Here is a 21,959-nt window from a genome sequence, read left to right on the forward strand (position 1 = left end):
CTCAGATGCCAGCCACTGGTTTGAGCTGGTCCAAGAGCAGCTTGCGTATGACATGGGATGGACAGCAGATCATACAGCTATCCCTCACGACTGTCCTCGGGACTCACTTCTGTATTTTCAGTCTGAAAGTGTGGGTTATTGTGTCTGTGGACTGCTTCAAAAGGTTTGAGGGACAGTAACTGAGAAAAGTCAAGCCTGTTGAAGGAAGCTGAAGCATTTTTCAATTAAGTTTTGTCCTCGTGAGAGCAATTCCAGCTGAGGAAATGTGAAAGCCAAGAACATAACTAAGTTTAAGATTATGGACTAGATCGAAATACAGTGGGATTACAGAAGTCCTTCCATAAAACATACCAGGTCTCTGATCCATTTTCAACTACTAAATTTAATTTACTGAACTACACATTGATTGTGCCATGCCAACCTCAGTCCTCAAAGACTCTAGGTACTCTGAATTAGGCCTGCAAAAGCAGGATTCTGCTTTTGCACGAATCTGCTTTGCAAAATAATACTTGGAGATTCTTGCTGCATCCCTCATGACTGAAAGTGAGTTGAGATCCTTCATGTTCAGGTTGAATATCTGTAAACACTTCAACATTAATATTCGACTTCAAAGATAATATTAAAACCCAGCCTTGAAAACTTCTACTTAAAAATACGACTGCAACAGCTAAAACCTTTGGGAGGGAGCAACAAATAGGACAAGAGCTGGGATTAATCACAAAACAGACTGGAGTGTAAGTAAATCTGTATGTCCCAGCATTGTAATGCCAGTTGCTAGTTTTCATCTTAGGAGGAGACTGGTAGTTCAGAGAGAAATCTGAGTTCTCTGGTGCAGTATGTGCAATAAGAGGTGGGTGTTGCTCCAAAGGGGCTACTGGCAAGAATAGCTGTGGAAAGGGAGTGGAAGAATAGTGGAAAGGGAGTGTGAGATACAAAGCTGTGTTTCGTGTCAGGTACATACAGGCAGCATGTGTGCTTGTGATTGTGATATGTATGGAAACTGATCATGGGACAATTAAAGGATGAATTCCAAAAAAATAACTGGGGGAGTAAAGCATGGAAGAAGGCCTTTGAACTTATCCTTTGTTTGCAATTAACTTTTATAGCATCTGAATTAAAGCTTTAAGGATGTTGCTACTGGACAGGAACTTTTTGCACGTAGCTAAGGATTAAACAGCTTTGCAATAACAACCTTTTGAAGTATAATTTTAGAATATTGCTTGTAGTAAGGAGCTTTGAAAATATAAGTTTAGAATATATGTAAAGGAAATATGCTTATCTTAACACCTTAGCAAAACAGTAAAAAGCAGCTTGAGAAAGGAAGATGAACATCAACCCAAGGATTGATAGCTTCGACCAAGGGAAGCTGGACATCACTGCTATGAGATTTATAGTCTTTGCAATTAAAAGGTGGGCCCACATCTGGAGTCTGGACCGCACCAGCTGGAAGACCTCTTTCTTCTTTTGGAAGTTGGACCCCACCATCTGGGAATACTCCTTTCTGGGCTACATCCTGAGAAGAACTAACTCACAATAGTGTATAGAATTGTGACGTAAAAATTTGGAATGGAAACTGCTGAAAAAAGCTTATGTGTGCCCCTATAAATATCTGCACGCCCCAACCATCGGTGTGCAGCTGGAGGGAAAACTTCCCCCACTGTACCCAGCGCTGTTTTGCTCATACTTTACCACATTAATTAATAAATTGATTGCTGCTTGAATATTGGCCTAGTCAAGCTTCTTATTTATAACAGGAGCAGAGCCAGCATGGCTAGGGTCTCATGGACACTGCTGCAGAGGGCTGGATTCAGGTTGCCTGCTGAGTGCCCTTCTGATCCTCTCAGGAGGGCTGCCGGCATTACTCACCCAGAATAAGGAGATGAGCTGTGTGCTTAACATTTCTGCAGTTTTTATCAGTCATGCATTTCAGCTGAGGTGCAGGTGTCCCCTCTGCCTTTTCTGGAATTCTGCCTCCCTCCACTCCCTCAGGTAATCAGCCCCTTGCAACCACCCCTGCCTACCATGTGTGGGTTAGAAACAGAAGATACCTCGCTTTCAAGCTGATATTGCAGAACCAGGCTTTTGGAGTAAACATCTACAAAAGAGTAAGAGGTGCACAAAGTGTTTCCCGGCTTCAGGAAGCCCCGAGCGGGCAGACAGGACCGTTCCCTGGTCCGGCCCGGCAGGGATGCCTCGGCAAGGCTGGGAGCAAGGCAGGGTCTCAGCTGCGGGACGCCTGCCGCAGCTCCGCGCCACAGGGACGCGGCGTGCGTCCCCTCGGCGAGCGCGGGCCGGCTCTCCCAGCTCCTCGGGGCTTCCCGGCTGCCGTGACGCATTTCTCCTTCTGACTGCCCGCTGGCCTCATGCAGTCAATGTAAAGTCTCCGTCAAGACAGCACCAGCACTGTTTAAAAAAAAACAAAACCAAACAACCCACAAAACCGCAAAGCGCGCTATTATGCAAACAGCTATAGGAATCAGTGTCAGGGGCGATTTATTTTTGGGAATCGGGTGAGGTCTTGCAGTGCGGGTTTGCAGAAGACCAGTCGGCTGGCGTGGAAGCGATGGCGCTCTCATAGCGTTTAGTCAGTCCTCCGCGGTGCCTGTGCAGGCCTCGGGGAGCCGGGGCAGAGCCGACCCCTTCCCCGCCCCCGCGGCTGGGCGGAGGGAGGCGCGCCCTGCACCGCACCGCCCCCGCCCCGCGCCCGCCGCCCCTCCGCGCTCCAAGTGGGTGCACTAGCTGAAAGTTAAAAAAAAGCAGCAAAACACCCCAAACCCCCTCAGACCCGGCCGGAGGGGGACGGCGGTGGTGAGGCAGGAGCGAGTGTCTCGGGGTGAGTACGGCGGCCCCCGGCCGGAGGATGCCCGACCCAGAGCCAGGGCTGCGGGATGCGCAGAGCCTCGGGAACGGAAGGGGCAGCTTTTCGGGGAGCAGGAAAACCCCTGGCTGGGATGCTGAGCCCGTAGAATTGCGGCGACACAGAGCTGGAAGGAGAGGCGGCGGGAGAGCTGGCAGGAAGTTTGGAAGGATTTGTAGGGAGCTGCTGCTCCCGCTGGGCAGCCTGGGGCGGTGATTTATCCTTCTTTACTCAAGTCCTTGGGGCCTCCTGAGACTCAGCCGGACAGAGGTGGGAAAGCGTTGCAAGGTCATCCTTGCCAGTGTCGCTGGCACGGGACAGAGCCTTGCCTGGCCCAGTTCAAGCACGCACCGCAGTGCTGGGCAGAAGTATTGCATGCTGGGCACCGCAGATGCAAAAATGAAGCCATGGCTCGGTGGTATCCTGGGTTAACAGGTGGAGTGCACCCATGCTGTGGTCAGTTCCCCCTCTAGAACCTGAAAATGTGATAATTAGTACTACTCTTTTACCAGAGCGAGGGTTAGGGCAATATTCAGTGGATCATCAGAATCTTGCATTTTGGCATGCACTGGCCTGGTAAGATATATGGTGTTAAAAATACTGTCCAGCTCCAGGTGTGCCAACACAGCAGTGGGCAGAATTCATCCTCTTCCCCTCCTGCCACCACTTTTTGGCTGTACTGCAGGTGGCACAGAAGGGGCAGAGGCTTTATGGAAAATCCTGCCTGATCTGAGAAGCACTTAGCTGGCAGCCATGCACTTTCACACCCACACAGACCTTCAAAAGCAGCTGGCCTGTGCAGAGCAGAATTGCACAGCAGGGTTTCGTGTCAGCTTTTGCTAAAGAGGCCTTTCTGATATTTGAGGGAAAGGGATGAACTCATGTGTCAGTGGGAGCAGAAAAACTATAATTTTTATCCTCTAGCTGTCAGCACCACTGTGATGGTACGGCAGCAGGCAGTAGGTTTGGGACCCATCCCTCTTTGTCAGGGCTTTAGAACTTCGTGATTGGGATTAAGATTGGGGGAAGGCTGGCAGGAAAACCAGCATAAATTTCATTGTCATATCTCTGAGTTTTCAGAATACCCACATTTTCAAACTTTACATCTCTGTGTGGAGTGCTGCAGTCCTATCTTTCTACCATCCTTTATTTTTATTTTTCAAGAAGAGGCTGGAATTTTACAACTTCTCCTGTTGCCAGGGGTTGGGATTTTTGTGCAGAAACATCCATCATGCAAGAAAACAGGAGGGTTCTCTGAAAGCCAAAAAAAAGCATTGGGGAAGGGAAAGTTATTTGAAGAGAGGCGGACCAGCACAGGTGCAGATTACTCAGAAAGGGGAACTTTTAAAATTTACCTAGGTTTAGGTGTGGACAGAGTTTGTGTGTGTACTGTGTGGTTACTTTCTCTATGCATTGGACATAGAGCAAATTCCATGAGCTTTCTTTATGTTTGTGAAGAGAAGTTGCAGAAGACTGAAATGTAGTAAGTCCAAGGCCAGGTAGTTGTGTGCCTTTTCCAGGAGCATTTTCAGAGATTGCCCAGGGAAGGAAAATCTTTCATTGTTTCCCTATTTGTCAGTCAGCTGAAAAGCAGCACAGCTGGACATCTGAAACTCATGAAAGCAGTGGCCCTCACACTGTACTGAGCCAGCGCCATCAGCATTCCTTATGCTGACTACAAGGATGAGAGGATGTCCAGGATGTCCACGGGGGGAGTAGGTGCCTGGGGCTTTGTGAGCAAGAGTGCTGTCTTGTGCAGGCTGCTTTCTGGATACCTGGCTGAAAAATGTGACTCTGGCACCTACAGAAGGGTGTGGGTAGACATGGAACTAACCACTGAGCTTTGAAGGAGCTGTCTGTGTTGTTGCTCTACTCTTTTTCAGCAGCAGTCACCATGAAGAGCAATAAGGATAAAGTGGGAAAGCCCAGCAGCAAAGACTGAAGACTTTGGACGAGCTAATGCCTAGATGTAACTGTGGCAGGCCTGGTAGTGCAGCATGATTAGGATGAGGAGGAAGATACTTTGGGCATCTTGCTTCTGCTTTGCAGCTGTCTTTTTCCTTGTGCTGACACTCCAGGTACAAGGGCAAGGGGGTGGATTATGTATGAGATTGCTGTCAAAGCAGGACACAATTCTGTCAGATGACAGAGGCGACAGACATTTTCCATACTAGTCTGTGCTTCACCAGGAGTTACTCTGTTACCAGTGTTGGCCTTGTGGTGAAGCCGACTCTGGAAGTGACATAACCCGGAGAACACCTTTCTAAAATACATCCTTAGCTCCTGGAGGAGTTTCTCAGCAATGTTGCAACATACCATGCCATGTTGTATTGCCTCTATCCAGCACTGCCTCCTCTCTTCATGTGTTTGAACTTGTTAGGCGGACAAGGCTGGACCATGGAAAACCTAAAAACCCGTTTTTTTTTAACAGCTAATTTTCAGAAGAAACCTGGCTACTGAAGGGCTGTTTTCTGCCCTATGCATTTTCCAGGGAAAAAGCAGTTGTGTTGTTAAGTCACACATGATGTGGGCATATCTCACTACAAAAACGTATTTCCTGCCTTCTTCTTACAATTTCAAATTAAAGCTTTTGCTGTTCTGACATAAGATGACCTGATGTCTGCAGTCAGTGAAATGCATCCAATTTGACTGACAGAAACTTAACATACTGACTTAGTGCTTGATACCTAAATTCTGGTTTGCAAGTAGATGTCCTGGCTAATGACAGTGACGTATTGTGATATGTGTGTTTATTTCCCTGAAGGTTATCACCGAACTGGGCAATTCAGAGAATAAGGTGTCAGTAATCTCCAGTTTACACAGCAGCAGCCCATTTAAGCCTGGGGAGAGACATGCTTTTCAGTTTAAGAAGCAGGAACTTCACAGCAGCTTCAAGACAGAGTCTGATGTAAAACACTATCCTGTCCTGCTCTGGTGGTCTCCCCTGACTGGAGAGACAGGGAGATTCAGTCAGTGTGGAGAGGATGTTTGCTTCTTTACTATAAACAAGACCTACCAGCACAATCAGATGACAAGAGCATTTCTGTTCTATGGTAAGAATCTGTTTGATTTTAAAGAAGTAGCTTTTCCTCCTGCTTACTTCTTTCCCCATAAGGATTAAATATTCTAGGTGGCAATGACTTAGAACAGGAAATTTGTGCAGCTCATTGGGTTAAACTTTGCCTGGTGCTGAATATCATTTCAAGTGTTCTGTAAAAGTACTCTGAAAAGTGACCATGTACATCTGTTGTATGACTGATGCCTTGTCTCATGCTGCTTTCCAATCACATGTACTCCCTGTTCGTGGAAGAAAAGACAATTTCATGTCATTGCCAAGGCATTTAAAGACAGTCTGAGATCAAGCCAACTTTTTCCAGTCTTCTGGCTTGTCACCCTTAGCAGATGCTCTGCAAGGCCTTTGTTGCACTTGTGCAAGTCTTTTGTCTAAAAATAATGCATTCTCTGGTAACAGTGCAACTCCCCTGCCTCATGTGCCAAGAGATTACTAGCAAACTCTAAACGGAATGTAGTGAAAGAAACCTATTGATTCCATACAGGGAGCAGCAGCTAGTGCAACCTTCTGAGCTGCTCTGGCTCTGCCAGGGACTTCCCATTACATACACTGTAAAGTGAGTCTACAGAGCATGAAAGATGCATCATTTAAAAGTAGACCTTACTTCATCAACTTTGTTTTTTTCCCCCATACAGTTGTTTTTGAAAGAAAACCTGAGTTTCAGGTGGAAAAATAAATTCAAATGCTTTTCTCTGATTTTTGTCTGGAAATAAAATAAATCAGGATACTGAATCTCATTTGCTCAATCTGAATACAGGTGAACTGGAAGTATAGGAAAGAAGGGCCTTAAGCTTTGTTGTTAGCGGTGAAACAAAAACTTCTTATCACTGATCTTTTTAGATCTCCAAGTAGGTCAGCTTTGTCAGATAATATGGTGGTTAATCATGAAAGCAAAGGAATAACAGCAAAGGAATTTGACCCAATTAAAGACAAAGAAAGCTGGATTGCATCAGAGGAAAGCTGTAAAGTCTGGTGATTTTGGTCTCTGGTAGTAGTTTCATTTGTCTTTTTCAGTATTAGAAGGATTGTTACTCTTCATTTTTAGCAGGCTTCTGGACATAGTTTAGTCTCACATTTTTAAAAGACAGTTTATACTGTGTATAAGACTCTCCCTGTAGCTTTTTTTTTTCTTTTTATAGTGATGCCGGCTATGAACTTTGTAAAGACAAATGTCAAAATATGCAAAATTGTTACTTATTTGTAAATGACAGTAAATGATCTCACAATGCCAAAACAGAGAGTTTTTCTTTCATTCTCTCCTTCTCTCCCCCCGCCATAATGCAGTGAGCTGTGAGTCTGCAAAAAGGTATATTTTACTTTTACAGATTTTCCCTCTAAAGAACCTGCTGAGTGATAACTTGAATATCTGAATTTCCATGCTGGAAATTCCAAGGCTGGATAAGAGCACAGTTTCACCTTCCAAAGAAAATGCAATAATTCCCCCAGTACTTGGTCAGTAAGCTGGTCAACAGAAGAACGATCCAAAGATTAAGAAAAGTACACTGTGCAAAAATACAGGGTGTAGATGTTTCACAGCACAACTGCTTTGTTAGGAACACCCAATTTTTCTGCAGCTTGACCCTCGACTCACTCTCCTGGCCTAGGGAGCCCCTCAGTGTAGGTGATAACTTTGTCAAGTGTCACCATCTTTTGTTTTGAAATGAAACGTGGTATCCCCTTGCTAGACTTTGTCTCTGCTTTTGGGAGAGATTCCCAGCTCTACCTTTTCAGTGTCACATAATTCATAGAATGTAGTATTTAGCATGAGCTGCCAATGTAACTGAGTCAGCATGAGCTGGATCTGTCAGGGCCTCAGGGCTATTGTTCCTATCAGAGAAGGATGTCCAGCTGTTCTGTAATGGAGCACTGAGTCCTTGGAGTATGACTTCTGAATGGAAGATGTCTTCTAAAATGCATAACTTCTCCTAGCAGCATATGTATTTCTCTTCTACATATCTAAAATTTCCAAATTAATAGTTAGGAAGTGAAATTGCTCATAATTCTAGTCTTCTACTTTTTTCTGTTCTATCATATGCTTCCTTATTTCCTTCATCTCATGGGGTAGGGCCCATGCTGATGTTATCTTCACTTTAATCCTTTTTGTCTTCTTGCTGGACTGAGATTGATTAAGTGTTGTATTAAATTTGGTCATTCTGATGTGCTCTGATCTGTACTGCGTTCAGTTTTGGGCCCCTTATTTCAAGAAAGACATTGAGGTGCTGGAGCATGCCCAGAGAAGGGCATCAAAGCTGGAAAAGGGTCTGGAGAGGAAATCCAGTGAGGACGGCTGAGGGAGCTGGGGTTGTTCAGCCTGGAGAAGAGGAGGCACAGGAACCTTATCACTCTTGACAACTCCCTGGCAAGAGGCTGTAGCCAGATGAGGGTTGGCCTTTTCTCCCAGGCAGCTGGTGACAGGATCAGAGGACACGGCCTCAGGCTGAACCAAGGAGATGTTGGACATCAGGAGAAATTTTTTCATGGAAAATGTTGTTAAACATTGGAATGGATTGCTCAGGGTGATAGTGGAGTCACCATCCCTGGGGTTGTTAAGAAACAACTGGTCATTGGATTAAGTGCCATGGTCTAGTTGACAATGTGGTGATTGGTCAAAGGTTGGACTTGATAATCTTGGAGGTCTTTTCCAACATTGAATGATTCTGAGATTCTGTGATTTTATAGTGCATTTTTCTTTATGTTTCTCTTTGCCTGACTTAACTGTCCCTTAGTTTGGTAAGTTTTATGTGTTGCCTTTTTGTATTTCTCTTATTCTTGTCTGTGTTTCCATTCCCTTTTCCCTGCAATACTACCTGAAAGAGGTAGCTCCCTTGTAAGAGACCAAGCTGCAGTGCTGGATTTCAATCCACAGCATTTCATTATTGTAGGTATGCACTGTTACTTCTCTTGGTATCACCTAAAACAAAGTGTTTTCAAAGCCAGACAGACTTTATGAATTTCTCCATGAGAATTTGATTAACTTTCATTTTTTGTCACCTCCTTCTGTCACAAAATAACACATCAAAAACAAGATAACACATCAAAAACAGAAGAAGCAAATAGCATTTTTCATTGAGTGGCATACCCTTTCATCCTTTTAGTGCTGAGGACTTAGGATCTGAGTAGAAGACAAAAGGTTAAAATTTAGTGGCCTTAAACATCCCTACCTGATGCTCCTGAAGGATCTTGCTCTGAAAGAGATTTTTATATTACTGACAGCTAACTTCTGTCTCTGCTGTAGTAATGAAGTCTCTTACTAGTTTTATAAGGTTGTCCTTGGAGTCATTTTGGCAGGCTCATATAGCTGCAAGGACCACTGTGCAATTTTTTTAATCTTTATATCTTCATTTTTAGATCAGTATTCTGTGTAAGACTTCTGCTAGGACCCTCTTCTTTTTGCCATCAGTGGTTTGAGGTCAGGGATAGAATGGAGAGTGAAAAGTTACAAGTGTGAGTGAGATAGTGTTGTGACTCACCTCTGAGGGATGGTAACTGAGGTTCCTGTTAATAGATCCCTCGGGTGAATTAGAATGAAACAACTCTGGATGACTGGTGTCAGCCAGGTTTATATATCAGACAGGTTTATTTCAAAACAATTTAATTGCAGTGGAAAGGAGGTATGTGGCTTTTCAGATTCTTTCCTATAAAAGTATAAAAATCTCATTAAGAAAATATGTAAGGAAAAGAAAGAGAAAAGGAGGAGGAAGGGATAAAAGGAAGTAAGTACATAGTGAAGAGGAAAAAGACCACCTCTGATGGATCCAGTGATGATTCTTGATCATTGCAATTTTGATCTCCATAATAGGAGTGATGGTTGCAGTCTTCATTCATTGGGGGTAGGGGCCTGCAAAACAAAGAGTATGCTGGGTTATATGCATTTAAATTAGCATGGGAACACCTAGATACCTTCCCAGCGTGGGAATTTTTGTGTCTGCAACAGTACAAGGCATGTGCAGTCCTGTGATGGAGATTTCCTGGTAAGAGTTGAGGTGCTTTGTGGTTGATTGTGGTCTGTAGCCCCCTGTAGAGATATGGCTACTGTTTCACCCTGCTTCTTGTGACTGTGCATCTCTGTCTTATGGTGAAAGAGGGAAGCTGGCATGAAGAAAGCATTATCCTGCCTCCCCAGAATCTGCTGCTCACTGGCCATTCCCCTTAGTTGGTTTGAACACAACTTGTTTAAGACCTTATATTCCCAGTTGTCCTAGATGCAAGCATCCATGGAGTTTGCTACACAAAGGTTAGGCTGCCACAGATGGTAGTTTATCTGAAGATAAGATTTTGTTATAATTTCTAAACCAGCTCTTCAGTGTTAGTTTCAGTTTTTGAATCTCTCTTGCTTGACAATATTAGCTAAAAGTTTTGTATGTTCAGTCCCTTTTCTTAAGTAGAAAACAGATATGGTTCTAAGACAGAGAGGGGGTATCTTGACAGAAATGGGGCAAGTTTGCATTTAATCTGCAGTAAGACTGTAGTGCACGTCGTAAGAGTGTAGTGCAGTAGTAATGAAGCATTAACAATCTGGTACTTTCAACTTAGTTTTGTACAGGCCAGCCTTTGAGAAGAGTCATCTAGGTTTGTCCTAAGGCTTTGACCACGGTTTTCCCAGTTTCTGCAGTTGTCTGTGTTTAGAGTTTAGACATTATTCTTCTGCTATTTGCATTACTTTGAGGAGCTGTCTTCTGCCAGAAGCTACTTCTTTATGTGTCTGGTAGGCAACTGTGATACATCACCTCTTAATTTTCTTTTGAAAAGTTAATAGTTTGGCTTCCTAAGTCTCTACAGTACGATGTCTTTTCAAAACTTGAAGTAATTATTTTTTTCTCCTTAATCCTGCCCAGGATTTCAGCATCCATTTAGTTGTTTGATTACTAGAACCAAACTGAGTTCTGTGGTAACCATTTTCCTCACATCACAGAGGAAATACCATCTGTTCCCCTGTTTAGAGAACCAGGGGATTATTAAACCTCTTACAAGTCTCATTTCAGTGCATTAAAATACGAAATTCCTAGTGATGCTTTGAAATTAGTATGACATGAAAGGAAACCATTTTAATATTAACTACTGATCCCACTTCTCTAGGTTCTTCTGCTATGAAATTCAGTTTTATCTATCATTACGTTCTTGTGCCTTTGCATTAATTGCATTCTTTGAAATAACTGCCTTATAATGTCAGAAATGTGATGGTTGTAGCGCTGATACTAAATTAAAACTAGACTTGTGTCATTGTAATTAGTGTCACATGATAGATGAGGGCAGGATGAACACTGTTTGCTTTTGTCTAGGTACTGACTTCAGTATAGACAGTTTACCTCTGCCTCGTAAAGAATATCATGACTGGGCCCTTTTCCATGAAGAGTCACCGAAAAACAACTACAAACTCTTCCACGAAGCAGCCATCACCTTATTCAACCACACTGCAACATTTAGCCGCCACTCTCACCTGCCACTGACCACTCAGTATCTTGAGGGTGTGGAGGTCCTGAAGTCATTGAGGTTCATGATCCCCCTGCAGATGAAAAACAGCCTGAGGAAAAGGCTTGCACCGCTTGTGTACGTGCAGTCTGACTGCAACCCCCCTTCTGACCGGGACAGCTATGTGCGTGAGCTGATGTGCCACATTGAAGTGGACTCTTACGGGGAATGTTTGCATAATAGAGACCTTCCTCAGCATCTCAGAAATCCTGCTGCCATGGATGATGGAAACTTTTTAAAAATACTGGCACAGTACAAGTTCATTCTTGCTTTTGAAAATGCTGTCTGTGAAGATTACATCACTGAAAAACTCTGGCGGCCGCTGAAGTTGGGAGTGGTGCCAGTGTACTTTGGGTCTCCCAGCATTGTAGACTGGCTTCCTAGTAACAAGAGTGCAATCCTGGTGTCGAGTTTTTCACACCCTCGGGATCTGGCTCGCTATATCAAAACACTGGATGCAAATGATGAAGAATATGAGTCCTACCTACAATGGAAACTGAAAGGGGACATTTCCAACCCAAGACTGCTTAGAACAATGAAGGAGCGCAAGTGGGGAGTGCAAGATGTCACCCAGGACAATTACATTGACACCTTTGAGTGCATGGTTTGTAACAGAGTGTGGGAAAACATCAGACGGAAAGAAAAGGTATGTGTGAATTTGTGTTTGTGTCTCAGAGAGGCTTTAAAATGGCTTTAGGGTCAGGTTTGTCCCAGGAAGTTTGGTTACCAGATTTCCAGCTTGCTGACAGCTGCAGTATTCCAGTGCCATTGGATTGTGCATCCTCATGTAAACAGGTGTTGAGAACATGTGTTCCTCACAGTGCTGCACTGCAGCGTGTGAGCACATGACATTGACCACTGAGCTGGTGGTCATTTTCAGCTAAAGGCTTGAGTTGTTCAGGGAGGAGATTTTTTTCATGTTGCGGAAAGTAGCCTAACATGTTGACCTTCTTCAGATGACCTGGAACAGTTGGAAAGAGGTTGCCCAGAAAGGCTGTGGGATCTCTGTCCTTTGAGGTGGTTTAAGACTAAACTTAATTTTGCCCTAGGCAATTACATACGATCACACCTGTTTGGAAGAGGGAACTGAACTCAAGATCCCGGTTTTCTGGTCTGTCTTAAGCACTCTGTCACTGTCAGGTTCTGTATATGTGTGGGTACATTCACATCATGTTGTCTGTGGGCACATTTGATGACTAAACACTGAAACAGTTTCTAAGCCAGGTTGTGTGTTTATGAGAAGCCGTACTTTTGGTGATCACCATCTGAGCAATACATTAAATGGTAGGCCAGTAGAAGGAAGATGGAGAAAACTTTTGAAGTTATTAAGGTGAGCTGAAGTGATGAGAATTACAAACTGGCAAGCATTACACTTTACCAGACTTTTGAGTCCAGTGCAAATCTGGATATATGTTCTCTCTTTGAGTTAGGAATGCAGCCATGAGAATAGATAGATACAGATATTCCTTCCCTGTGCTTTCCTGGCTCTCTAGTCAATAAAATTATGAAGACCAGTTTACTCTCCTGGCCAGATTTGTGGCTTGTTTTTTTCCCTTAGAAAAAGAGTCTCGGTAAGTGTGTGCATATTTAAGATGAAAACAGAATATAATGATGAAAATATAACTCCTTGTCTTGTAATTTCATTTTGTGTGGGGTGGTGCTGCTCATTTGCAGCCAAACCTTATCTGAGACTCAGATGCATGACTCGTCAGCATGACTGATCTTGTCCCAGACACTTAGGGGAGGCCTTCCACAGGGACATGAATAGAGCCTGCAGCGGGAAGAAAAGTGTAACTGACGTGATTTGACAGTTTACTAATGGCATAGCACTTTCCTTCTCTGTTTGCTTGGGTCCCTTAATAACCCTTTTTATTTGTCTTTGTTGCCAGGGATGGCTGCCCCAGAGGTGGCAGGCTCAGGTTAATCATCTGAGCTGCCCCAAACCAGAGGCATTCTGGTTCTCATCGTCAAACCCTGGCTGGATTTCTCTCCAAAAGATGTGGATACCAAGCTTCGAGCAATCCAAGAAAGAAGCCTGGGCACTGAGGCACCTGGTGGAAAGGAACAAGAATTTCACAGCTGAAGAATTTTGGATGCTTGTATTCAAAGAATAAACACAATGGACCTGTAAAATAGAGTGACTGCCTCAGAGGAGTTCTGTGGAATTTTCTTTTGCAGGTGACATTATCACTTAGGATTAGTAGCCATGGGAAGTAGACCTGTGAGACTGAATTTAGTATGTTCAGTGCTCAAGGGGCTCTGAGAAACGCTAAACAGTCAAATTATTCTGCCAGGTAATATATGCACATATATATGCATATATTTTTATTTAGAATGATTTCCATTAATTGTCATTTGTTCAGCTGTTTTGGCATTAAGGTCCTGGTTGTCGGGATTCTCAAAGCCCAGATTTAAGCACACAGCTAATTACCCTGAAGCAGATGGCTCTCTCTTCATCTTTAGATACATACCTGCTTGGTCTCAAGACCCCTTTTTCCCCAGTCCAGGACCCTCCTTTGCTCTATTGCAGAGCAGCTGACACCATTGCGCAGGTACAGCTTCTGTGCTGTTTTGGAGGTAGACTGAAAACTTGGGACTGTGTCCCTGGCTTGCTGTTTATGATCAAATTTCCTGGCATCAGCAGATTTAAGCAGGGACTTGGCGGGCTTTGTGTCCTGACACTGAGTGCCAATGTAATGTACATTAGTGGTTGGCACGAGGAAGCACCATCTGTTAGTGTCCAGGGACAGATTGAATGAAAACGTGCTGGCTCAGATTTACCCACCATCTTTTGCTAAAAATAAGCAGAGCACATGAGTATTGCTACTGCCCAGGAATAGGTTGGCTTAGATCTGACTTATCTTCTTGCCTTTCTGATGATGTATTTGTATTCTGATGGTCGTATTTGTATAATATATAAACATGAAATGATATGATTAAAAGGGCAGGGATAATACAGAGTCCATTGGTGCTGAAGTTTTCAGTAGGCCCAAGGAGAAGTAGGCAGCCTTCCTGTTTTAACACACAAAACCTCAAATTATTTAATCTGACGAAGAATAAAACTTGGTGATCTTAATCATCACTCGCTAAAAGACACACCTTTGCTTGGTATTTAGACTGTTGCAGTTTTCTTTCCAAGTTCTTTCAACCTCAGTCTGTGGAGGAGTCAATTTTCACAGGATTAACTGTGTGAAGCCATTCAGATGAGTGACACTCATTCATACACATGCTCACATATGATGACAGAGGCAAATGGAATTACTAATCCAGGGTTCTTCACATTGCTGGAAAGGCAGATTATTACCTGTGTGACATTTCCATGGAATTGTTCATTGCACCAGACTATTTTAAAATTTCTGTCAAACACACTTCTATTTTATGAAGGGCTAGCCAAATAGTGGCAATGGAGAAGGATATGAATAGCATTTACACCAAGAAATTCAGCTGTGAAATTTACTTAGCTTGGAAAAGTTTCCTCACCAGAAATTTCCTCAACAAATAGCTGGTGAATTTTTAATTACTTTTAAATCTGTCAAAGGAAAGATGAGTTTTGTGGCCATGAATAATAGAGTATTGGTCATTAGTATCAGTCATTGTTTCTATGAGAATGTATTTAGTTTTGAATAAGTAAAATATTCCCACTGAAATTTCTCACCCCCAGTGTTTTGCTAGTGTGACACACAGCATCTGTTGGGCATATCTTAAACACTTTCCCCCGTGGTCTGCAGTGCAAATGATGACTAGGCTCCATGAATGAAGTTCTTCAGGAAAGTGACATTAACTGAAGTGACTTACAGGGTTCCCTAGATGAGGGCTGAAAGCTGGACATAAACACCAAGACATTTGCAAAGGGTATGCTGAATGCCTATTTGTTGCCGTGAATGTCTGTTTCACCTCCCAGGATGATACAGAAACATGAAGGACTGCTTTTTGTTGTTATTGTTGTGGTTTTTTTTTGTTTTGTTGTTTTGTTTTGTGATGTTCTGCTGTCCACTTGGCCAAAAGTCTCAAGCCATGTTGTTTAAAGACCTCAGGAACTGCACAACTGGATTTTTTTCTTTGTTTTCATGGTGGAATCTGTCAGATCCTGACCATCTTGAGCAGTCTGGCAGATAGATATTATCCAAAGATATAAGACATATTTATCTCAATTTTTAGTGTTTTGTTATCCTTCATTTTAATTTGGTGGAGTGTGAGGGAAAGAAGGATTGCAGCCTACATTCTGATATTTCAAGTGGTCAGCAGCCTGTGTTTCATAAGAGGTAACATGTTCGTCCACTGCTGTACACAGTAGAAAGATGAGTCTCCAGAGCAGTTGCCCAGAGGTGTACTGTGGTTTAATTGTCAGTCCTCTCACAATGCAGTCTTTTTACTTGGGTAAACTCTTGAGTCCCACAGGCTAGTTCAGAGCAATCTCCATTTGGCCTCTTCATTTTTTAATCTCCTAGTATCTTTTTGTTTGTGCTGGGTAGAGGGTTTGTGAGCATCACTCTGGGAGATTTATGGCAAGAATTTGTGTAAGAAAGACTGACCATCATGAATTCTAGGTTGGTTTCTTCTCTCCCTCTACTGCTCTGAGAAGGAATAAGCAGAGTTTTTTATTTAGCAGATTTGCTAGCTTTCCTGCCACGTACAGGTTTGTAATTCTAGCCAGCAGAGGGAGGCAGTTTGTTTAACAGACACAGATGGTACAGTCCTTTGTTTTTTTGGTTTCTTTTTGCCCTAGAAAGACAACAGCAGAATAGTTGAGAAAAACTCTGTACTTCCAAAAGCGAGATATGATTCTGTATGAACAGCTGATTCTGTATGATGTGCATGCTTCCCCACCTCTTACATGGTGGTAACAAGATGTCCTGATTTCCTCTGGTGTGGCATATTGACATGACAAAAGACAGTTCCTTCTGGGTTTGCATTTATTCCACTGAACCCATACCTGTCAGTTACCCCTGGAGTCATAAATATTTGTATCCTCTGAGTCCACAGTGACCTTTGCATTTGAATTACAAAACTTCAAGACCCCTTCAGAAGATGCCTGCATTCAACTTGGAGGTGTCTCAGAAATCTGCAGCATCTCCCTGGTGGGACTAGGAAAGTCTGGGGAAGGAGGTGACCCTGGATGCCAGCCTTAGAGATGATCCTTCTTTTCCCTGAAGAAAAAGGATGGGCACAGACAACTGAGAATCAAGATTGCTTTTAACCTTCCTACTACTCTCCCTTGTCCTCTCTACATCCAGCCTCTGCCTTTTACCAGCTCCCTCTGATATACCTGTACCACCTGTCCTTGTGACATCTGGTTGTGTAGGGAAACAAAACAAAAGTTTTCACTGCAAACATTTGCTCACATTTCTCCATTTTCACTATGTTGGAGGCCTGAACCTCAGGCTTGTCTTTCTTGGGTTGTGGCTGTCTGTGCTTGAGGCAAACTCTGGGTTAGTGCAGTGGTATCTGGAGTCAGGCTGCAGGGAGACAGCTAAGGTGAGCCTGAGAATGAGCTGGGAGAAGCCTCACCTGTGCCCTCCCCTCATACCTTTTGAGGTCCCAACTCCCTGTCTGGGCTGTGCTGTGCCATGCCTGTACCTGTTCCCAGTTCTTCTGTCTCAACCTTCATCTGTTTCGTTGCCACAGACCTGCTGGGCGATTGCTGGGCTGTCACGGACCCTGCCCTCCACCACACCCCTGCCCTGTGTGTCTTGCCTATGGTGCCCCCCCATGGAGGTACTGCCCATTTGGCTTCACTTCCAGTGGATTTTTTGTACCCCAGCACAGGGGCCTTCCAGAAGCTACAGCTAGTGGGGAATGTCACTTGGAATACCTGGCCCTGCCAGCATGAGGCTTCCTCCAATTTCCTAAGAGTTGCCTCACCTCTTGTTGAGATTGTCTGCAGCAGATGCCCCCATGCTGCCCCTTGTGTTTGGCAGCCCCCTGGCCATTATCCATAAGCCCTTAACAGTGCCCTGTCTCATGGCAGTGCTGTTCAGCTGCACTGCCCATTACCTACAGTGCTCTGCCTCCTCCATGCTCTCCAGCAGCACTCCAGTGATGATGCTCTCTTGCCACATTGCTTTGATCCCAAGTATGTACAAAATTGAGGTTTAAAATTTCTTTCCTCCTCTAAACTCTGATCACTTGATCTGCTTTTCCAACATTGGTTCAAATTTGCATATTTCTTAGCTTTTCAAAAATCTCCTTAACATTGACACTAGCCAACACTTTGGAAGGGCCTAGTGGAGTGGGGGTGTTAACGCAGCAGATCAGATCATATGAGATGGGTGTGCTTGGAATACGTTAAAGGCACAATGGAGCATTTGCCCTAGAAAATGAACAGCAAGCTGAAGACTGAAGAAGTAATTAAAAAACATGAGGAGGACTTAGTAACTGTGTTCATTTCAGTGCAAGACAAACCTTGATCCTATGCTGTGGGCGCACAACTGTGCATTGTGTTCTTCAGAGGTCAAATCCCAGCTTTCCTCCCTCATGCAGCATTTACAGAGAAACAAAGCCAAATGTTTGCTTGTGGCAGACATTAAAGAAAAGCAAGGATCTCGATGCTGGTAGTGCACATTTGCAGAGCACGTGATGCTCTGTTCTGTCAGCAGCACAGCGTCAGCCTGACATGAAATACAATGAGGGTGGCTTTGTGCTTCTGTAGAAAAGTGTGTCGCTGCTGCGTATGCATGAGGTGACAGTGAGGAGGTCTCATATGACTGACACTGTAGTGCTGTGCTGCGCAACTCTGTGGGGACTTCACAAACCAGACCAGGGTTAAAGCCAGGCTCTGTAATGAATGCAAAGAGAAAGCTCATGAACTACCCTTCTCAGGTGCGCTTCCTGCAGAGCACAAGGGAGGGAAGGCTAGGTAGGGTGGGGTGGTATGGACACATGCTGCTGTGTCCTGCTGGCTGACATTCCCCCTAAGTGTATTTAAACCACAGGTATTGAAGCCTCATGTGCTGACCTTGTTTTTAGTTTTCTAAACTCAGCGTAATGAATCAATTATTAAAAACCTGTGGCCATTTGCTGATGTCTTTACTCTCTGGCCTTGGAAGATCGGGTGTAGCGACATTATTTTGCATCTGATCAATCAAATGTCTTGAAATCAATCTTGTTTAATATATGCACATATATTCTGCAGGAAAACACTGACCTGAAGATTGCTTAAGGTTGCAAGGCAAAGTAGAATGAAAAACATTTGTGTAACTAGTCTTCTTAAACCCAGGATTTTTCTCCTGAAACATTAACTTGGGCACCATCAAGTCCATGGAACCCAGTTCATTTTGCTTTCCCAATTCCATACCAAAACTAAACACAGACATGAAGTTAACCTATTACCTTTTCCTTCAACTTCATTTGCTCTCCATCCCAAACCTGGAGTGAAGTGGGGTCAGGGAAGAGCGCAATCAAAAGAGACAGAAGTTTTATCCTTCGACTCTGGGCAAGAGTGGGGCAAGAGTCTGGGAAGAGACTGCATGTTCCTTTCTGATGGTTTTCAACAGAGAATAACTTTTCTGGGCTGTGGGTCTTCTGGGTGTGCAGAAATGTGCTTATATGGCTCCCTGGCCTGGGGGGAGTGAGTGGGGCAGTAGGCTGAAACATGTTGCAGTCAGCATGTTTGGGGATGCCTAAGGAAAGCCATTCCTGTTTGATGGTTTTTGTTGCAAGCTCCAGGACAGCTTGGGAGCTTTTTCAGTCTCCTTTTCAACGCTGTATGTTGTCAGCAGAGAAGCCATCTTCTTCTGGCCTGCTAGCATGTGTCTGCTGGATGGTGGGATGTCCTCATGCTTCCAGTGGATACTGGCTGTGGGAGTTCTTGGAGCAGGGCTGGATCTGCGGCAGCTTGAGATTCAGCAGCTGGAGAGACATTGCATCAGTTATTACTGGTTCAGAGTCATGAGGTTTGGAAGGTAATTGTATGGTTTTTTGCTTTTGTTTGCAACCTTTCTAAATATTTTGCTGTGCTGAATGCACATTTAGGCATTCTGGGTATTTCTTTAGCCTGAGTAGGCTTCAAAAGACCTTTTTTTTAATATGGATGAGACTGGACTCAGTAAGAGTCCAATAAGGTGTGTTGAGAAAGACACTGTGCAAACTGTATGCAAAAACTGTGATGGATCCAAGAGTCCTGGCAGTCACAGGCTTGCTATATATTTGTTATCCCTAGAATAATGTATGCTTTTAGTAACTACACCACAAAACTCTCACTTTGCATAAATTAAACTTTCCATGGAATGTAAATAATTAATGCACTAAAATGTGCTGCTAACAGTTGTTTGCATTTGAAGCTATTACTCCCTGTTCCTGACATAGACATTTGGTTCTTTACCATTTTACCAGAGTCAGCAAAAATGCATCCTTTCTCTCTATGCCATGTGTTTTGTACAAAGACCACAGAAACCCAAGATGATTAATTCTGGGGGTGAGAGCAGTACACACAAAACTCCAGTAACAATGGAATTAGATTTAGACTCTAGGACCCTTCATTGCCCCAAAATATTTAATCTTAGAATTAAATAAATTTTTTTCTTCTGTCTGAGAGGTCAGAATTGGACTGTCTGGTCTGATGGCTAAAATCAAAACCTACAGTCAAAATGAAGCCAGGAATTCAGGCAGTAGGCAACGGGCACAGAGACATCTTGACTGTCACTGTTGGTTTTGAGTGGCTCTCAGGGTAGTGTGACAGAGGGACTGCACTTTCACAGAATCACAGAACCAGTAAGTTCCAGCCAGTAAGTTGAGAAAAATCTCTGAGTTCATAAAGTCTGACCTATGACTGAACACCACCCTGTCAACCACACCATGGCACCAAGTGCCATGTCCGGTCTTTCCTTAAACACCTCCAGGGACAATGACTCCACTACCTGCCTGGGCAGCCCATTCCAATATCTATTCACTCTTCCTGTGAAGAAATTCCTCCTAATCTCTAACTTGAACCTCGTCTGGTGCAGTTTGAGGCTGTGTCTTCAAACCTTAGTTTTGTTGAACAGCCTTGCTGGGGGCCAAAGAAAAGTGAGTCTCTGCCTTCTTGCTGTGGAGCATTTTAATTGATAGCCCCTGCTCCTGGCTCCTCCTCAGCCTCCTGCAGAAGACCAGTGTGTCCAACAGGGCGCTACCTACGGTGGATAGAGAATGCCATTAATAGAGACGACCTAAATGTAATTTTAAGGTTCTGAAAGAAACAGATGCAAGCACTTGAGAACAAAACCTCATATTTTTTAAGCTTTCCATGCTCAGAGAAGATGGAAGATGATGTCTACACGATTTACTATTACTATTGGGTTTTTAAGAATCCTTTTTTAAGAGAATGATTGGACTTTTCCTGCTGCTGTAGGAAGAACACTCACAACTCTCAGGTGTGGTGGAAATTGCTGCTGCCACATCCCCATACTGAGTGGGAGATTGTATATGCATTATCTCCCCCTCTGGACATAGTGTTAATTTATTCTCACAAATACAAAACTCAGTTTTGCTGTTGTGACCTGCATTGTGTCATCTGGTTTAGGATTTCTAATCAAAACTAATTAAAGCTTCATGCAAGAGCAAATTTGTCCAATAACTTGATGATGTAGAACCAACCATGAAGGAAACATGAGCCACTGGATCCTCTTTATACAACTGGGGCATTGCAAAGGGGCTTATACTAAGTGTAATGTAATGTAATCCTACTCAGGAGTTGCTGTACATCATCAGAATAGCAGAAATGTAAATCCGTGGTAAAGGCTTAATGCTTGAAGCACCAGCCCACAGTGTGGGAGCTGGTGAGAGCTCCAGGACACAGAAGACTGTAGGTAATGCAAATGCTTGGTGGCATCCTGGGAGAATGATGGTGACTACAGAGCCGCCCAGTCTTACCAAGTGGGGTTACTGGGGTGTATCTGTGACCACATGCTGCAGCAATTCCAGCATCCCCTTTCTCACCTGTCCAAAAGGCATGCCTCCAACCTGACTTTAGGGCTCTAGAAGAAAAGATTAGTTTTCTGGGCCAGAAACCAACTCAGGAAATGCTAGTGAACACTACAGGAGCAGCAGCAGTGATTTGGGTGCTGTAGAAAGCTGAAAGACTATAGAAATGTTTCTACTTGTAGAGAATCAGGTACAGCTCTCTGAAGCCAGACTAAGGTGTGTGTGTGAAACTCCTTTTCTCTTCAGCCTTCTAGGCTGTATTTTGCATTTGAAGTACACTCCAGCATCAATGGAGAGCAGCCAGAGGCTGTACTGTGCCTGCTCTGCCTTTTCACAAGCTGCTATTTGATCGTACTCCTACCTGTACTCTGGGCAAAAGCCATCAGAGAGATGCTTCTCATTTCTGTGGAAGTGCTCAGCTTCCCGATGGTGTTTTTTCTGCCCATGACTGTATATATGACTTAAGATGCCAGAGGACATTATCCTTGCCAGCATTTCTTTCCAGGCTCTTTGCAGTCTCAGATAGTTGTCCTGCTGGAGTATCCTTTGCTAGGGACATCTTTGGAAAAGAGACAACAACTGAAATTATCTGAATAATCTACCATTTTAAAAGTCCAATTTTCAGAAACTGACTTCTGTAAGGGGACCAAACATTAGATTTCA

The 21,959-nt window shown here is 43.8% G+C and overlaps 1 protein-coding gene across 2 annotated transcripts; it reads left to right on the plus strand.

Moving 5' to 3' along the window:
- Positions 1-2,649: 2,649 nt before the first annotated feature.
- Positions 2,650-14,353, plus strand: FUT10 (fucosyltransferase 10). 2 transcript variants are annotated; one of them, XM_038125335.1, is made up of 5 exons: positions 2,650-2,833; positions 4,744-4,935; positions 5,622-5,910; positions 11,210-12,045; positions 13,289-14,353. In XM_038125335.1, exons 2-5 carry the CDS (start codon positions 4,855-4,857, stop codon positions 13,511-13,513), a joined length of 1,431 nt encoding a protein of 476 aa, XP_037981263.1. In that variant the 5' UTR covers positions 2,650-2,833; positions 4,744-4,854; the 3' UTR covers positions 13,514-14,353. The 2 variants fall into 2 exon arrangements, with proteins under 2 accessions (XP_037981263.1, XP_037981262.1); XM_038125334.1 differs by having other exon boundaries at positions 2,655-2,833; positions 4,741-4,935.
- Positions 14,354-21,959: the final 7,606 nt, after the last annotated feature.

This window comes from Motacilla alba, chromosome Z, assembly GCF_015832195.1.
Source record: "Motacilla alba alba isolate MOTALB_02 chromosome Z, Motacilla_alba_V1.0_pri, whole genome shotgun sequence".
Classification (NCBI taxonomy): Eukaryota; Metazoa; Chordata; class Aves; order Passeriformes; family Motacillidae; genus Motacilla; species Motacilla alba.

Excerpts from the sequence above, each read along its gene's own strand:
- FUT10 (XM_038125335.1), top strand. The coding sequence starts at position 4,855 with ATGATTAGGATGAGGAGGAAGATACTTTGGGCATCTTGCTTCTGCTTT. Across the intron at positions 4,936-5,621 it reads TCCTTGTGCTGACACTCCAG|GTTATCACCGAACTGGGCAA; the intron begins GTACAAGGGCAA and ends ATTTCCCTGAAG. Across the intron at positions 12,046-13,288 it reads ACATCAGACGGAAAGAAAAG|GGATGGCTGCCCCAGAGGTG; the intron begins GTATGTGTGAAT and ends CTTTGTTGCCAG.